Genomic DNA, 15219 nt, shown 5'->3' with positions numbered 1-15219 from the left:
GTGTAGCAAGGTTGCAGTGGGCCCAGAGACCAGATTTTAAAATGGGGCCCCTTCTCAAAGTCCAGGGCCTAATAGTAGTTACGCCCCTGCCTTAGGATCACTTCATTCCAGTGCCATTCATCCAGTTACCCTTTTGCATGAATGCACAAAATGGTATCTTGCCTCTTCCCTGCCCCATGCTGCCTCCCTCAGCCCTCCTTGGTACTCGTGCTTGCTCCCCCTCCCCCAAGGAAGGTCCACCTGCACTCCCTTTCTGCACCTCCATGATACTCCTCTTCCTCTTCTGTGCCATGTGCAAAATTGAGGAAGTGGGTGCCTTGATTGCGGCACTCAACCCTTTGCGGACCGGTGGTTGAGAAACTGTGCTAGCCTACCTCACAGGGTTGGTGTGGGGATAAACACAACCATGGGCTCCTTGGAGGAAGAGTGGGATACAAATGTAATTAATGATGATGATGATGATGATGATGATGATGCATCTGCCCCTCTCCATCAGAGGAAGTTTTAAGGACACAGGCATGCATGTGTCACACCAAAGGGGTCTCAACCTTGGGTCCCCAAATGTTGTCGGACTACAACTCCCATCATCCCCAGCTGCGGTGGCCCTCGGCCATGTCACAAAAATGGCTGGAAACATAGAAAGGATAGGAATTTTCACTGCTGAGCAGATAGGAGAAGCCAGGAGATTTCTCTGGACTAATACAAATACAGCGAATATTTATATCCAATTTTCCAACAAAAAAGTTCCCAAAGCAGTTTACATAGATATAAATAAATAATCACGTACAGCCAGCCCTAGGAGATGACGAGTGACGTTTCGAAACCATGAGAGCCTTGCAGCATATTGTGGGGTTTTTTTGGTGCTCAGCGTTAGAGAAGATGGGAGTTGTGGCCCCACAAAACCTGGGGAGCTGAGAACCCCGGGCTGAACTCGATCTCGGTTGGGGCCGAACATGCTGCCCTCTCCATTGGCTCCACCCTGCCCACCTGAATTCTCACCTGCCAGCCATGAGCTTCACCTGGGCTTTGTTCAGGAGGGAGGAGCAGCTGAATTCAAACTCAAGGAGGAAGGCCACCTGGGAGAGAAGAACACGAGGGTCATCCACAGGGAAGGAACCCACAGTGTCCCGTTCAAATATCCTTGGATAGGAAGGATGATGGTGAGGAAAGGAGTGTTGGGGGACCATGCTCAGGGGATCGGGCCCTGAAAGACGAACTGCGAGCATATGAAGAGGCAGGGGAATCACACGTGGGGCAGGTTTTGAAGGCAGCAGGCAGAGCAGCAACAGGATGCTTGGAAGCTGCCAAGTCAGACTCTTGGCTCATCTAGCCCAGTATCGTCTGCACAGACTGGCAGCGTCTTCTCCAAGGTTGCAGGCAGGAGTCTCTCCCAGCCCTATCTGGAGGGAACTTGGGACTGTCTGCATACAAGCAGGCCGGTGCTCTTCCCAGAGCAGCCCCGTCCTCTAAGGAGAAGATCTTACAGGGCTCACACATGTGGTCTCCCATTCAAATGCAAACCAGGGCAGGTCCTGCTTAGCAAAGGAGACAAGGCATGCTTGTGACCACAAGACCAACTCTCCTCCCGCATCATGTGAAGGAGGATTTCCTTTTGTCTGTTCTCAAGCCAGTGCAAATCAACTTAATTGTAATATCCTAAGTTCTCAGAAGAGAAGGAGAAAGGTTTTCTCTCTATCCAGTTTCTCTGCACTGTACATAATTTTAGAAACCTCTATTACTGTATTTATCCCAATAGAAGACAACTCTGAATTTAAGACAGTAAATATGGCACGAGCTCTTTTAGAAGTATTTTTATCCCCATACCAGGGCTTTATTTACTATTTATTATTTATTTATTTAAAATATTTATGCCCTGCCTCTCCACTACACAACTGCTCAGGGCGGCTCACAAAATTAATAACACAGATACAATGTAAAATAAGAGACTAATAAAATTAAACAAGTTAAGTTAAACAACTTAACTTGTTTAACTTGACTTTAGTTAAACAAGTCCAGGGTTGTTGTTTTTTATGACAATTAAAATTACAATTAAAAGTTTTTTTCATATTAAAAATTATTTTAAAAGCTAAAAACTGAGAACTAAAGAAACTAAAGAACCTACCAGATATAAGCAGCAGATAAAACATTTAAATATGTGTTTTTAATTGTGTTTAAACCCCCCCCCCCCCAAAAAAAAACACCAAGAGAAGGAGCATGGCAAAGCATTTCGGGTTCTCAACCTTGGGTCCTCAAATGTCAGACTACAACTCCTATCATCCACGGCAACAGCACCGCATTCCCCCATGGATGATGGGGTTTGTAGTCCAACACCTGGGGACCCAAGATTGAGAGCCCCTGTGCTAAACGAAAAAGCCCCAACTCCACCACCCCAAAGAACAATCCACTCAGTCCCACGTTCCCACTGTAAGAGGATTGAGAAGGAGAGGTTTCTCACCTTGGCCAGAGATCGGAAAACTGGGTAGCCCACCGTGCAGGACCGGGTTTGAGTGGATGGGGTGGTGCATTCCACCTTCACGGAGTTCTCCTCCTGCGGAAGGAAGAAAGGAGAGAAGTGAGCTGCGGCTATGCCCACGTTTCATCCAGGTGGGATTCTGTCCCTCGGAGAGCCAAGGAAACACGAGGCCATTGCTGGAAGGCCTAGGAGGCAAAGCGAGCAGAGAAAGGAGGTGACTGGATGGGAGTCTAGCAGCTTCCGCAAGATGGCAATTAAATGAGCAAGAGGGAAAACCTTGGCACAACTCCCGTGGGCAAGCTGACCCACCATCGCCCCAGCCCTCCTTCCCAGCCTGACCTTATTATGCTTTGCTCATGAGGCTTAGCAAGGCCCTCATGCGATTTTTGCAGCGCCACCTGCTGGCAAGCGCTTACTTTCCAAAAAGACACAGTCCCGTGGGAAGCTGCCTTCTACTGAGTCAGACCCTTGGTCCACCGAGTTCAGTATGGTCTGCACTGACTGGTAGCAGCACTCCCGGGTTTCAAGCAGAAGTCCTTCCTGGCCCTCCTTGGAGATTCTGTCTGGGGCTGAACCTGGGACCTTCTGCAGGCAAAACAGATGCTCTCTCACTGAACTACGGCCCCATCCCCTAAGGTGGTGCATAGATTACCTAGGAAGCTGCCCCCTACTGAGTCAGGCCATTGGTCCCTCTAGCTCAGTGTTGTCTACCCTGACTGGCAGCAGCTCTTCAAGGTTGCAGGCAGGAGTCTCTTCCCAGCCCTACCTGGAGATGCTGCCAGGGACCCTTCTGCATGCATGTAGATGCCACTGCAAATCGCACTCAGCAAATTGCACTCAGCAATTCCAAGGAAAACCCCGGGGCTATTCCTGTATTTTCAGCCATGATTGCTGTGGGGTAAATGTTGAGCAAAGCCACTTTGAACGACACTCGCGGCATCGGAGCCACTTTGAACATACACTCGCCCCTGCCCTCTGCTCTCGGGTTTTGTTTTGATGCAAGTTCACATGGCCTCCCTTCGTGTTTTCCTTCTAGCCAATGCGGGGAGGTGGGGGGGGAGATTCCTAAAGAGCTACATCGGCATTTGTAAAGAGAGCACCCCTCTTATCATGCTAATGATTCTACCTCAGTGCCTCTCTCTATTTGCTCCAGCATTTTCAGAAAAAGTCGCTTAAAACCTGCATTTTAAAAACCCAGAAATACACAACGATAAACTAGAATTTGCAAGACAAAGCCCCATTTGTGGGTGGAGTGGGTCCAAGGATCTTGAAGGGACTTCGGGGTAAGTTTGGCAAGTGTGTGAAAGCATACACACTCTCCCGAAGGAGATTCGGGGTAGAAGTCTGTAAAGCCTCCTGGCGACCACAGAGCCATGTGGTTTTCTTGCTAGAATACAGGAGGGGTTTGCCATTGCCTCCTCCCGCACAGTATGAGATGTTTCAGCACCTTCCTATAGCACTGCTGCCTGATATAGGAGTTTCCCATATTCTGGGAAACACACCAGCGGGGATTCAAACCAACAGCCTCCTGCTCTCTAGGCAGGCTGCTTCCCTGCTGTGCCTTAAAAATCACAGGGAGCATTCGTCCACACAGAGGGTACCAACCACCCCATAAGAACCTAAGAACAGCCCAGCTGGATCAGGCCCAAGAAGGCCCATCTAGTCCAGCCTCCTGTTTCACACAGTGGCCCACCAGATGCCCTTGGGAAGCCACACAGGCAAGAGGGGAGGGCAGGCCGTTTTCTCCTGCTGTTGCTCCCCTGCAACTGGGATTGACAGGCGTTGTGTCTCTGAGGCTGGAGGTGGCCTGTAGCCGCCAGACTAGTAGCCACTCACAGACCTGTCCTTATGTACTCGAAACAAGGCACTCAAAATACAGCAGGCTCACACTATACCTTGAGTACCAGGCTGGAGAAGTGGAGATTTCTGGAGAACCAGAGGCGGAGAGTGGCGTTGTAGGCGTTCTCCTTCTTGTTTTCCAGACTGACGTCGACCAAGACTTTCCTTTTTCCTTTGCGGATCACGTGCGGGTTCTGCCTGAAGTGAGGAGAAGAGTTTTTTAAAGTTTTAAAAAATGTTTTAAATAAATAACAACAACTTTATTTGTTAAACACCCATGACAAGTTGTTCTCTGGGCAGCTCACAACATAGCTATTTTGGATTGCATTTTGTACTTTTCAGGTTTTGTGGGAATTGGTTCGTCTTGTTTTATGTGTGTTTATTTGGATGTCAAGGTCCTTTCAAAAAACCCTCTGAGTGCATTTCCACCATGGAAAGTTCACGACCCCACTTATGAACGCCTGTACACATCCTAAGCCCGGGCGCTTTCCAGATTAAACCCCACCACCACAGGGTCACTACGGATCTGCCAAGTGTGCTTCTGTACTTCTTGTGTTGTGACACCACAGACCCTGCGCTGAGAGCAATTTCCGATGCCTTCTTTCGGGTTTTCTCTTTGCATTATAGTGCTACCACGTGGTATGTGCGTCACAAAAAAGGTAGCTATATTTTCCTTTTGGCCTTTGGCCACTGTGGCAGGGGATAATGGGTGTTGTAGTCCAAACACCTCTGGGGACCCAACCTTGAGAATCCCTGCTTTAAGAAAATGGGGAGAAGGGCCAACTACATTTGGATACTCCAGATTCTCAAGCGCTCTTCAGGTAATTCAACATTTGTATGCCGGGTTATGGTTAGGGGTTTTTGACCAAGATTATTTTTTGACCAAGATGATTCCCCAGGCAGTGGCATCTGATGCCTCCCCAGTGAGAAGGTTTGGACTGGATTCCTACCTGGATCCCGTGATATCCATCCGAGCTTGCAATACCAGGTCTGTTATACACTCGTCATCCTCGCCACAGTCCTTGAAGAAGGGGATCTAAAAAGCCACAAAAAGGCAGGGTGATGCCATGAGAAACCGATAAACAGCAGAGTCCGTTTGGCTGCAGAACTCAATGGCCCAAGAATCTTAGCTTTCTTAATAAGCAAATAAAAGGAGCAAGTTGCTAGTCCTCATGGCTGTGGAGAGAAAGGAGGAAGGTCTGGGCTCTTTCCCCCTTCAGACAACCTCCTACCTTTCTCAAGCTTATAGCTTGTTGAGTATGAACAGCATGACTCTGTGCAGGGGTGTGTGTGTGTGTGTGTGTGTGTGTGTAAAAAGCTGGTCTCTCCAAGGCTTCTTTGAAAAAAAAAAAAAAAAGGTTGAAAGCAGCTGAGGTCTTGCAAAGTGTTCCTGCTTCACCAAGGCAACTCAGGTTCTGCAAGGCATGTCAGAGTCCATGAGCAAAACTTTTCAAGTTCAAAGAGGTATGATGTGATTATCATGAGTTCGTATTTATTAATTTCCTTTCCACTGAATAGTGTGTGTGTGTGTTGTGTGTGTGTGTGTGTGTGTGTGTGTGTGTGTGTGTGTTTGGGGTGGTGAACAGAATGACTCAAACCAAGCCAAAGAAAACAACGACAGAAACTGACATAGCCCAAAAGCTGGGAGCCGCCATCACACAACTTTACCAGCACACACAAAGAGTATGGAAGCTAGAGGCTGAAAAGTCATTCTGTATCCTATTTCTTTTCTAAACAAATAACACAGGAATCAAACAAACTCATGTTTGGAAATGTTTATACATCTTAGGGCCATCATAAGAAGAGAGAGAGAGTTCCCTGAGCAGACAATTGACGTCAGTTTCTGCTGCAGCGTGAAAATGGCCTTAAAAAAAAAAGTTTAGCTGGGTGTTTTTCACACAGCAGGTCTTTACCACAAGTTTACTGTGAGTTTGAAGTTGCCCCCCCAAACTGATGCTTAAAACCATGGATATAAATTGGGCTATGTTCCAATGTCTAATGAAAAACCCGAATTGTGTGTGAACTGCTCCCCGATCGCTCACAGGGATTTAAGGTAAATCTGGCCGATATGTGAATGAGCACTCTCCATTCTGGAGGAGATGGGAGTTTAAAGCCCTGTGTGTAAAGCCTCCTGGCTGCAAAAGGGGTTTGTGTGCGGGGACACCCTCACCAGTTTCTTGACCGTGGTGGGCAATTTCTCATCCAGTACAGGGCCTGGCTCAGCATCGTTGAGGGCAAACTTCACCGTGACGGCCACAGGCCTCAGGTAGTCAGAAGTGTCCTGCGTGGGAGACATGAATTTTATGGGATTGACTCTGCAAAACAGGCCTTTAAAAACAAACAAACATCAGTTTTACATACATTTTTTAAGAAACGGAAAAACAAAGCATTTCACAAACAAAAAAATGGCAACCCTCCATGAATATGTTAACAGCAACATGTCCAATCTTTATTACGGCCATAGACCAGAGTACAAAAACACAAAAAAGAACAGACACCGAAAAACAGAGAGCATAGGGCTTGCTCTTTTCCTCCCACTCCCAGAATGCAACTTAGGTGTTTCACGAATACATAATGAAGTGAATTTTTTATTAGTTATATACATTAATTATTAACATTTATTATTATTATTTATATTTATTCGGAGGATTTTCTCCCCCAATATATAGGCTCCTGAGTGTGCTGAAATGTGACTGCAGGAAACAGAGTCTGTGGGTGCCATGGACCAGGAATATGCCCAGGTGTGTGCACACCACACAGACCTGCAAATAACTCTCAGGCACCTACGGTTGTGCTGCTCTGAATTTCCTTGTAACAACACCTTGTGCAGGTCCATCCATGGCTACTAAAGGTAAAGTGTGCTGTTGAGTCAATGTCGACTCTTGGCAACTACAGAGTCCCGATGTTGTCTTTGGTAGAATACAGGAGAGGTTGACCATTGCCTCCTCCCACGCACTATGAGATGATGCCTTTCAGCATCTTCCTAGATCACTGCTGCCCGACAGAGGTGTTTCCCATAGTCTGGGAAACAGACCAGCGGGGATTCGAACCGGCAGCCTTCTGCATTTCCCCGCTGTGCCACTTAAGGTGACCCGTGGCTACTAGTCTTTAAAAAAACAATAAGATCCCTTTCTGCAATCACATTAGCTCTCATTTCTACTTAAATACACAACAGCCTCATTTAACAATCTTTCCAGATACTAATGGAAACGGAAGATGGAGAATGAGCAAAGTTTTCGGAATTTGAAAATCAAATCAAATCAGACCATGTGGTAAAGACAAACAAACACTGGAACTGGCGTGAGCCAATCAAAGATGAATCGCATGGGACAGTTTTTCCAAAATAGCTGTGTGCCACGTGTGCTGATACCCAGTATTAAGGTCATGGTTTTATTTTCCCAGTGTCGTGCAATAGACAGTCTGGTAGCTGTTAACACACATACTGCCAGTTCCTTAGATCACTGACCACTCTGAGTGAATTCCCAAAAATATCTTGAGTAATGCCAACTCTGGACTCAGACATAACCTCTGCCTCACAGAGGGGGTTACTACTAGTCCTGATGCATGGAAGCCCAACATGCCGTCAGTGGGTGGGTGAGGCCCCCGTGCAGGGCTTGGCCCCAGGGCCACTAGCAACCCAGTGCCAGGGCTGGCTGCGTTGTACTCACAATCACGTGGAAACGGACAGTCGAACATGCTGTCCGGCCCACAGTGGCCCGAGTCCTCTTCTGAAGCAGCTTTTGGGAGGTGTCGTCAAAGACCGCCCTCATGCCAAACTTCCTTTCGTCCAGGGAGACGTTGTATTTTATAGCTAGGGACAAGAAAGGTAGCATCATAGAGCAGTAGCGTCGGAAGGGACCTTGATTTTCTAATCCACTCCCACCCCCATCCATTGAAGGAGCCAGCTTCAGCACCCTGGACAGATGGCCAGGCGGCTTCCGATTGAAAACCAACAGTGAAGGAGAGCCCACCACTGCATGAGGCAGACTGTTCCACTGTCCAACAGCTCCTATTCTTAGGCAATCCCTTCTAATGCCTAGCCTAAATCTGCTTCCTTGTGTCCTGCTATTTGAAAGGGAGCAAGGAAACCCACTCCTTCTTTAATGTGGCCAATAGTGTATCTAGGGTAGGGCAGCCAGGGCAAGTGCCCTGGGCACCACTTGAAGGGGGCGCCAGTGCCCTGCTGCTTCCCAGACCCTCCCCAGTTCGCGAAATGGCCACCACGCATGCTCAAATGGCCTCTATGAGGCCTGGCGAGGCCTAGGGCCTTGCAGGGACCATTGGAGCATTGCGGTGGCCATTTTGTTTTTAAGTACTCACTAAAGTGGCTGTCCCTCGGGCCGAGAGAGCGGGAAGACACTTTGAAGCAGATGTTGGCCGAGACGCAGAGCGACTCCTTGCCGTTTCTCTGGCAGTTCTTCTGGATCACGTTAATGGACGGCGGGTCAGCTGAAATTGAAACGTTGACCTGCACGATCCTCCTTGACCTGCTCCCTCGGTGACAAGAAAAAGACCGTTAACAACTCTTTGTGAACCCTGACACCTATTAACACCATCAGGGGAGGTCTAATTGCAGCTACTAATAGCTCGTTTGGTGCGGGCCTTGCATCAGAACAGCCCTGCTGGATCAGGCCCAAGGAGGCCCGTCTAGTCCAGCATCCTGTTTCACACAGAGGCCCACCAGATGCCTGTGGGGAGCCCCCCTAGGGCCTTCTTTAGGGTTGCTCTGGGGCGTGCTCCCAAATGAATGTGTTTTTGTTGTGAGCAGAGTTATTTGAGGTGGAAATTGGCCCCTCTCTTCACCCCACTTCGACCAAGTAAACCTGAGGAGCTCTGCCTGACACCTTTCACCAGATGCAAGGCTACAACACCTGGGGCTTTTTAGTTTAGAAAGAAGACGACCGTGGGGAGACATGATCGAGGTCTCTAAAATCATGCATGGTGTGGAGAAAGTAGATAGAGAGAAATTCTTCTCCCTCTCACATAACACTAGAACCAGGGGTCATCCCATGAAATTGATTGCTGGGAAATCTAGGACCAGCAAACGGAAGTACTTTTTCATACAACACATACTTTGACTTGTGGAATTCTCTGCCACAAGATGTGGTGACAGCCAACAACCTGGATGGCTTTAAGAAGGGTTTGGATCACTTCATGGAGGAGAGCTCTATCAACGGCTACTAGTCGGAGGGCTAGAGGCCACCTCCAGCCTCAAAGGCAGGATGCCTCTGAGTACCAGTAGCGGGGGAGTAACAGCAGGAGAGAAGGCATGCCCTCAACTCCTGCCTGTGGGCTCCCCAGAGGCATCTGGTGGGCCACTGTGCGAAACAGGATGCTGGACTAGATGGGCCTCCTTGGGCCTGATCCAGCAGGGCTCTTCTGATGTTCTTATGACACCAGTGCTTGCATCCAGAATTTCTAACACTCTGATTTAAAGAAAAGCCGTTCTCCATTTGTGGACGTGTCTAGGTCTCGACAGGCTCCCCGCCTCCCCTTCCACAGACCCTTGTCCTGCTCCGCGCTCACCTCAGGACCACCGCCGCTCCCTGAGCACCAACAGCGAGGTCCACCAGGCCGTCCCCATCCAGATCGATCTGCCCATCCAAGCTGCGCCCGAAGTAGCTGAGGCCTCGGCGGAGCCCTGCCGACTCAATCCGCTGTGGGGAAGAAGAGAGCCAAGGTCAGAGAGGGATGCAGAAGAACACTTCCAGGGTCGAGCAGGGGGCCGGTGGGTGGGGAACTGCCCTGCTCTGAATCAGCGACCCACTGTGTGGATTGGCTGCCCTCCTGCGATATCACAGAGAGACCTTCCCCAACATTGGTCGGAAGCCGCACCACCCTGAAAGTGCCCGCTTTCATGTGAGCATGGAAGCTAAGCAGGGTCGGGCCTGGTTAGCACTTGGATGGGAGACCAGCAGGGTACAAGGGCCTCGGGGGCATGGAGATCGGCCCGCACTGCGTTGGGCAGCGTGGGCCAGAGCGTTCACCCAGTGGTTTCTCTGCCCTGGGGGGGAATATCTTGCAAATCCTATTCAAATGTGAAATCCGATGTGAAATCCTATTCAAATGTCAACCAGGGTGGACCCTGCTTAGCAAAGGGGACCCTTCCTGCTTGCTGCCACAAGACCGGCTCTCCTCCTTCATCTAGCAGGATTTCTACAATGAGTTCTGGTATTCAAAAAATCCAAAAATTGCATGTTTGAGTTCGACCTTCGTGATCTTCTCAGCCAGGGGTGGACAAACCTGGCCCTCCAGCTGTTGTTGAACAATTGTGGCTGGGGAAGATGGGAGTTGTAGCCCTAAAAGTCCATTTTCCCTCGTGGCCATTGCTAAGCAGGGTCTGCCCTGGTTTGCATTTGGATGGGAGACTAGATGTGTGAGAACGGTAAGATCTTCCCCTTAGGAGATGGAGCCACTCTGGGAAGAGCAGAAGGTTCCCAGTTCCCTCCCTGGCAGCATCCCCAAGATAGACCTGAGAGAGACTCCTGCCTGCAACCTTGGAGAAGCTGCTGCCAGTCTGTGCAGACAATACTGAGTATTGGGTCTGACTCAGTATATGTCAGCTTCCTATGTAAACCAGAATGAAAGCCTGGGGCACAACTTGAAAGAAAGTTCTGGGACAAGAAAGGAAGAGTGAGGGAATCTGCTTCTACACACACACATAGACACACACACAACACAACACAACACAGGTCTCCACACACCTGTTTGAAGCGGGGCAGGACAGTGGTGCGGTACCCATGGTAGACGTAGATGGCCCCCTGGTGGTTATCCTCCAGTGGCGCACCCACCACCACATCATTAAAGCTGTCGTGATTGAGGTCTGGAACCGCCAGCAGAGAGAAGCCAAAGCGGGCGTCCTGAGGTTTGGGGTCGGGGTGGAGGGTCCCGTTGAAAGACAAGAGGGTCTTCAAGAGAAAGAAGAGAGTTAGAATGGTCAAATATTCATGACAGGAAAAAAGGAAGATGGTGGCAACTCACTTTCTGATTTCTTTAGGCACTGGCTCAACCTTCAAATATTATACTGGGAGGGGGCAATTAATTGATGATACCCCACCCCTCTCTGGGGCGCTTTCCAGACTAGCTGCTCAGCAGCGGAGGCAAGTCTCATTCGGGCCGTAAACAGCAGGGGGAGCCGTCTTGCAGCAACTCACAACCCGAAAAAACAGCAACCTTTTCACGCCGGATATACGACCCGAAAAGACGGCAACCTTTCCACGACGGCTATGCAACGTCCTTGCTCTATATTGCAGCTATTAAATTTGCGACAAGGCCTTGGAAATGTGAACGGCACCCCGCTGTCTGCGTAGGGCCTGCGATGTCACGACGCAGGAAGTGTGGAAGCCCACTTCCGAGATGCGTCCTGACCCCGTTGCAGGGTCTAGTCTGGAAAGCGCGCCGTATGCTACTGCTTGGGGGTGCTCACAACATTCAAAAAGAGAGAGAGAGAGAGACAATCCTATTTCACAGTTTACAACATGCAACATGCATAACATAGATACAATACAAAGTAAAAGATTAACGACATTAAAGAAGTTAAAAGACCATGCTAAAGCCACGTGTGAAACTTACAACATTTTAAAGTTTCAGACGAAAAGTTGTTAGTAAAAAGCAAAAGACTAAGAATGAAAGAAGTAAAACGATCCCCCCCCCCCTTGACAGAAGGGAGGATTCCCCCCCCCCTTTCTCACTGGGCCACCAAGTGAAACTGAGTGGCAGGGAGGGTTTCCTTTTTGTCTGACAGAAGGAAGCACTTCTTCACACAGCACATCGCTGAGCCATGGAACGTGTGTCTGCGTGGAACTCTGCTCACCTGCCCCACTCGGTAGAGGGAGACGCGGCCCGTTTCCTTGTTCTGGGGGCCCAAGTACATGGGTGCGGCCACCAGCAGGACGTCGGTCACCCCATCCCCATTCACGTCCACAGGGCACACTTCGCTGCCAAAGTACGACCCAATCTGGAAGGGAAGAGGCATGAGGTGGAAGTTTAGTATCACAGTCCAAGAACCGAGGACAGCAACTTAGAGCGGTGAGCTGGTGGGAGCAAGCGTCCATGGTCCCCTTGGCTAAGCAGGGTCCACCCTGGTTTGCATTTGGACAGGAGACAACACGTGGGAGCACTGGAAGAGATTCCCCCTGAGAGGATGGGCCCACTCTGGGAGGAGCATCTGCATGCAGAAGGGTCCAAGTTCCTTCCCTGGCAGCATCTTCAAGATAGGGCCGGGAGAGACATTCCAGCCTGCAACCTTGGAGAAGCCGCTGCCAGTCTGGGTAGATGATACTGAGCCAGATGGACCAAGGGTCTGACTCAGTATATGGCAGCTTCCTATGATCCTATAAGAGGTATGTGTGTGTGTTTAAGTAAAATAATAATAATAATAATAATAATAATAATAATAATAATAATAATAATAAATGGTGTAAACCGCCCTTCTAAAAATGGCTCAGGACGGTTTACACAGAGAAATAATAAATGAATAAATAAGATGGCTCCCTGTCTGCAAAGGGTTCACAATCTAAAACGAAACATAAGACAGACACCAGCAACAGCCACTGGGGGTGGAGAGGGCCAGTGACTCTCCCCCTGCTCAATAAAGAGAATCACCACGTTAAAAGGTGCCTCTTTGTCTTGGCCAAGTTAGCAGGGGACAGAGGATTTTCAGAGTTCTGTAGGCCACTTAATGGGTTTTAAACAAAACAACAGGACATATAAATGTAGTAATAAAATAGGAACAAAGGCTGGAGATGGAGAGAACAAGGATTTTGCAACCACGGGTGTAATGATTAAGCCAGCTAGATCCCCCTTATCCATCCCCTATCCCATCACACACACACACACACACCCCAAACACCTCACCTGATCCCCCGTGAGGGCCTGGGAGATGGTTAGGCTGCCCCCCTGGCTCATCTCAAACAGGATCACTTTCCCTTTGTGCTTGAAGCGCGGGGCACCGGCCACGTACAGCCCCTTCCCATTCCGGAGTCTGATGGAGGACACTGTGTAGCCTGGGAAAGAGAGAGAGAGAGAAAGAATAAAGAGCAGGGATGGGGAAGAGACCCTCTTCTCTGCCACTGAGTTTGTGTGTGTTTCTACTGTATTGTGATGCAAAGTGATGCTGCTGTTGGTACTGTCATCTCTGATATCTGGATGCTTTGTTATGGCTAGTCACTGGCCGTAAGAAATGGTATTGATGGATTGATCCACTATTCTGATTATTTATTCATTCATTTATTCAGCTGTTGCACTTCATCCTAAGACCGCAGGGCAGGTAACAAGATAAAAACATTCAAAGTCATTAACATTCTGTGATTTTACTCACCCACACGTTGGAAGAAGTTTATCCAGGGTGTTTTTCACACCTGGCTTTTAGTTTGCATCTCCTCCAGTATGGAGGGGGTGCATTCATGTGTCGGCCAAATTTACCCCAAAGTTCCTGAATGCTATTGGGAAGCACTTCACACACACTTCGGGTTTTTCACTGCGGGTTAGAGTGTAGCCCGATTTATATCTGGGGTAAAAAAAACCCCACTCTTTGCATCTGTTCTTTTGGGCGATTTCAAACTTGCCAGCATGGTGTAGTGGTTAGAGTGCTGGGCTAGGACCAGGGAGACCCGAGTTCCAATCCCCATTCAGCCAGGAGACTTGCTGGGTGACTCTGGGCCAGTCACTTCTCTCTCAGCCTCGCCTACTTCACAGGGTTGTTGTGAGGAGGCACAAGTATGTAGTACACCACTCTGAGCTCCTTAGAGGAAGAGCGGGATATGAAATGTAAATATAAATTTAATCTGAAATATAAAATTAAAAATAAATAAATAAACTTGCAATAAACCCATGGCAAAGCCTGATGACTGGGAAAGCTCCAGGTACCATAATAAGAATCATAACTAGGAATGATACTATAATATTCACTTGTTTAATTTCCCCTCTATTGGAAAACCTCCCTGGACGTCCAGATGACTTTTATTTAAATTTTGTATTAGCAAACACCAGTAAGGAGATTATTTGCAGAATGGCTAAGTTTTGTTATATTGTTTGTAAAATTCATTCTGAGTCTATATAACTGTACACTTTTACTGGTCAATGGCTGAAATAAAAAAATATCTATCTATCTATCTATCTATCTATCTATCTATCTATCTATCTATCTATCTATCTACCTATCTATCTACAAGTTGGCAGATCTGATATAACATTTTTATCAGTTTTACATGAAACTTTTGCAGTCTTTCCTCTGATGAAGAGCAGCCCAAAACCGAGTGGGATAGAGCTGTCCCATTAGCGATGGTGGTCTAAGTGGCTTCTGAAAGGGTGGACACATTTTTGGTGCAGCTATTAATCATGATGGGGAATAAAACCTCCATGCTCAGAGGAAGCCTATCTCTGGATCCCTGTTGCGGGAGAGGGAAAGAGCAGGCACAGAGCAAGGGAAGCATCTCCTCTCATCTTCCAGGATGCTGATCAGACTGATCAGTTCTTATAAATATCTTTGCACATTGTGTGGGTTTTGACTAAAGTTCCCCCCGCCGGCCTGCCCTATATTGGGGCTCCGTCCATACCAAGGTAAGCCGCGTGGTTCTTCAGTTTCAGGGGGAACTCCCTCTCAAAGGCCTCCCTCCGGGGGACGATCCGTCCACTTCTGCTCTCCTTTAGGACTGCGCCGTCCCAGTCGTACGCCCCCACCATACCAAAGAGGATGCCATCCTGCCAGGGGGTAAGACACCAAATCAGTTCCATCACATGAACAGAGGGAGCTTATGTCTGTCTAGCTCAAAGAAAGCTTTCCTCTGCTCTCTTCAAAGCCAGAAGGTCAGTTTTGCTTAGAATCCGTTTTATTTGATGTAGAAAGTTAGAGCTGGAAGGCACCTTGGAGGTCATCTAGTCCAACCCCGCCCCCCGCTCCGTGCAAG

The 15219-nt window shown here is 48.5% G+C and overlaps 1 protein-coding gene across 2 annotated transcripts in view; it reads right to left on the bottom strand.

Moving 5' to 3' along the window:
- The window catches only part of ITGA10 (integrin subunit alpha 10), a 65551-nt gene that overhangs the window by 17222 nt on the left and 33110 nt on the right, over positions 1-15219 (bottom strand). For both annotated transcript variants that reach the window (XM_053278686.1, XM_053278687.1), the window contains 12 exons: positions 14869-15013; positions 13169-13317; positions 12126-12269; positions 11017-11220; positions 9839-9969; positions 8633-8799; positions 7981-8123; positions 6483-6593; positions 5263-5348; positions 4369-4510; positions 2456-2548; positions 1000-1076 (listed from right to left, as the gene is read on the bottom strand). In XM_053278686.1, the coding sequence (XP_053134661.1) occupies positions 1000-1076; positions 2456-2548; positions 4369-4510; positions 5263-5348; positions 6483-6593; positions 7981-8123; positions 8633-8799; positions 9839-9969; positions 11017-11220; positions 12126-12269; positions 13169-13317; positions 14869-15013 (1592 nt within the window). The remainder of the gene's footprint in view (positions 1-999; positions 1077-2455; positions 2549-4368; positions 4511-5262; positions 5349-6482; positions 6594-7980; positions 8124-8632; positions 8800-9838; positions 9970-11016; positions 11221-12125; positions 12270-13168; positions 13318-14868; positions 15014-15219) is intronic.

This window comes from Hemicordylus capensis, chromosome 14, assembly GCF_027244095.1.
Source record: "Hemicordylus capensis ecotype Gifberg chromosome 14, rHemCap1.1.pri, whole genome shotgun sequence".
Taxonomy (NCBI): domain Eukaryota; kingdom Metazoa; phylum Chordata; class Lepidosauria; order Squamata; family Cordylidae; genus Hemicordylus; species Hemicordylus capensis.
This window is presented reverse-complemented; position numbering and strand designations above follow the sequence as displayed.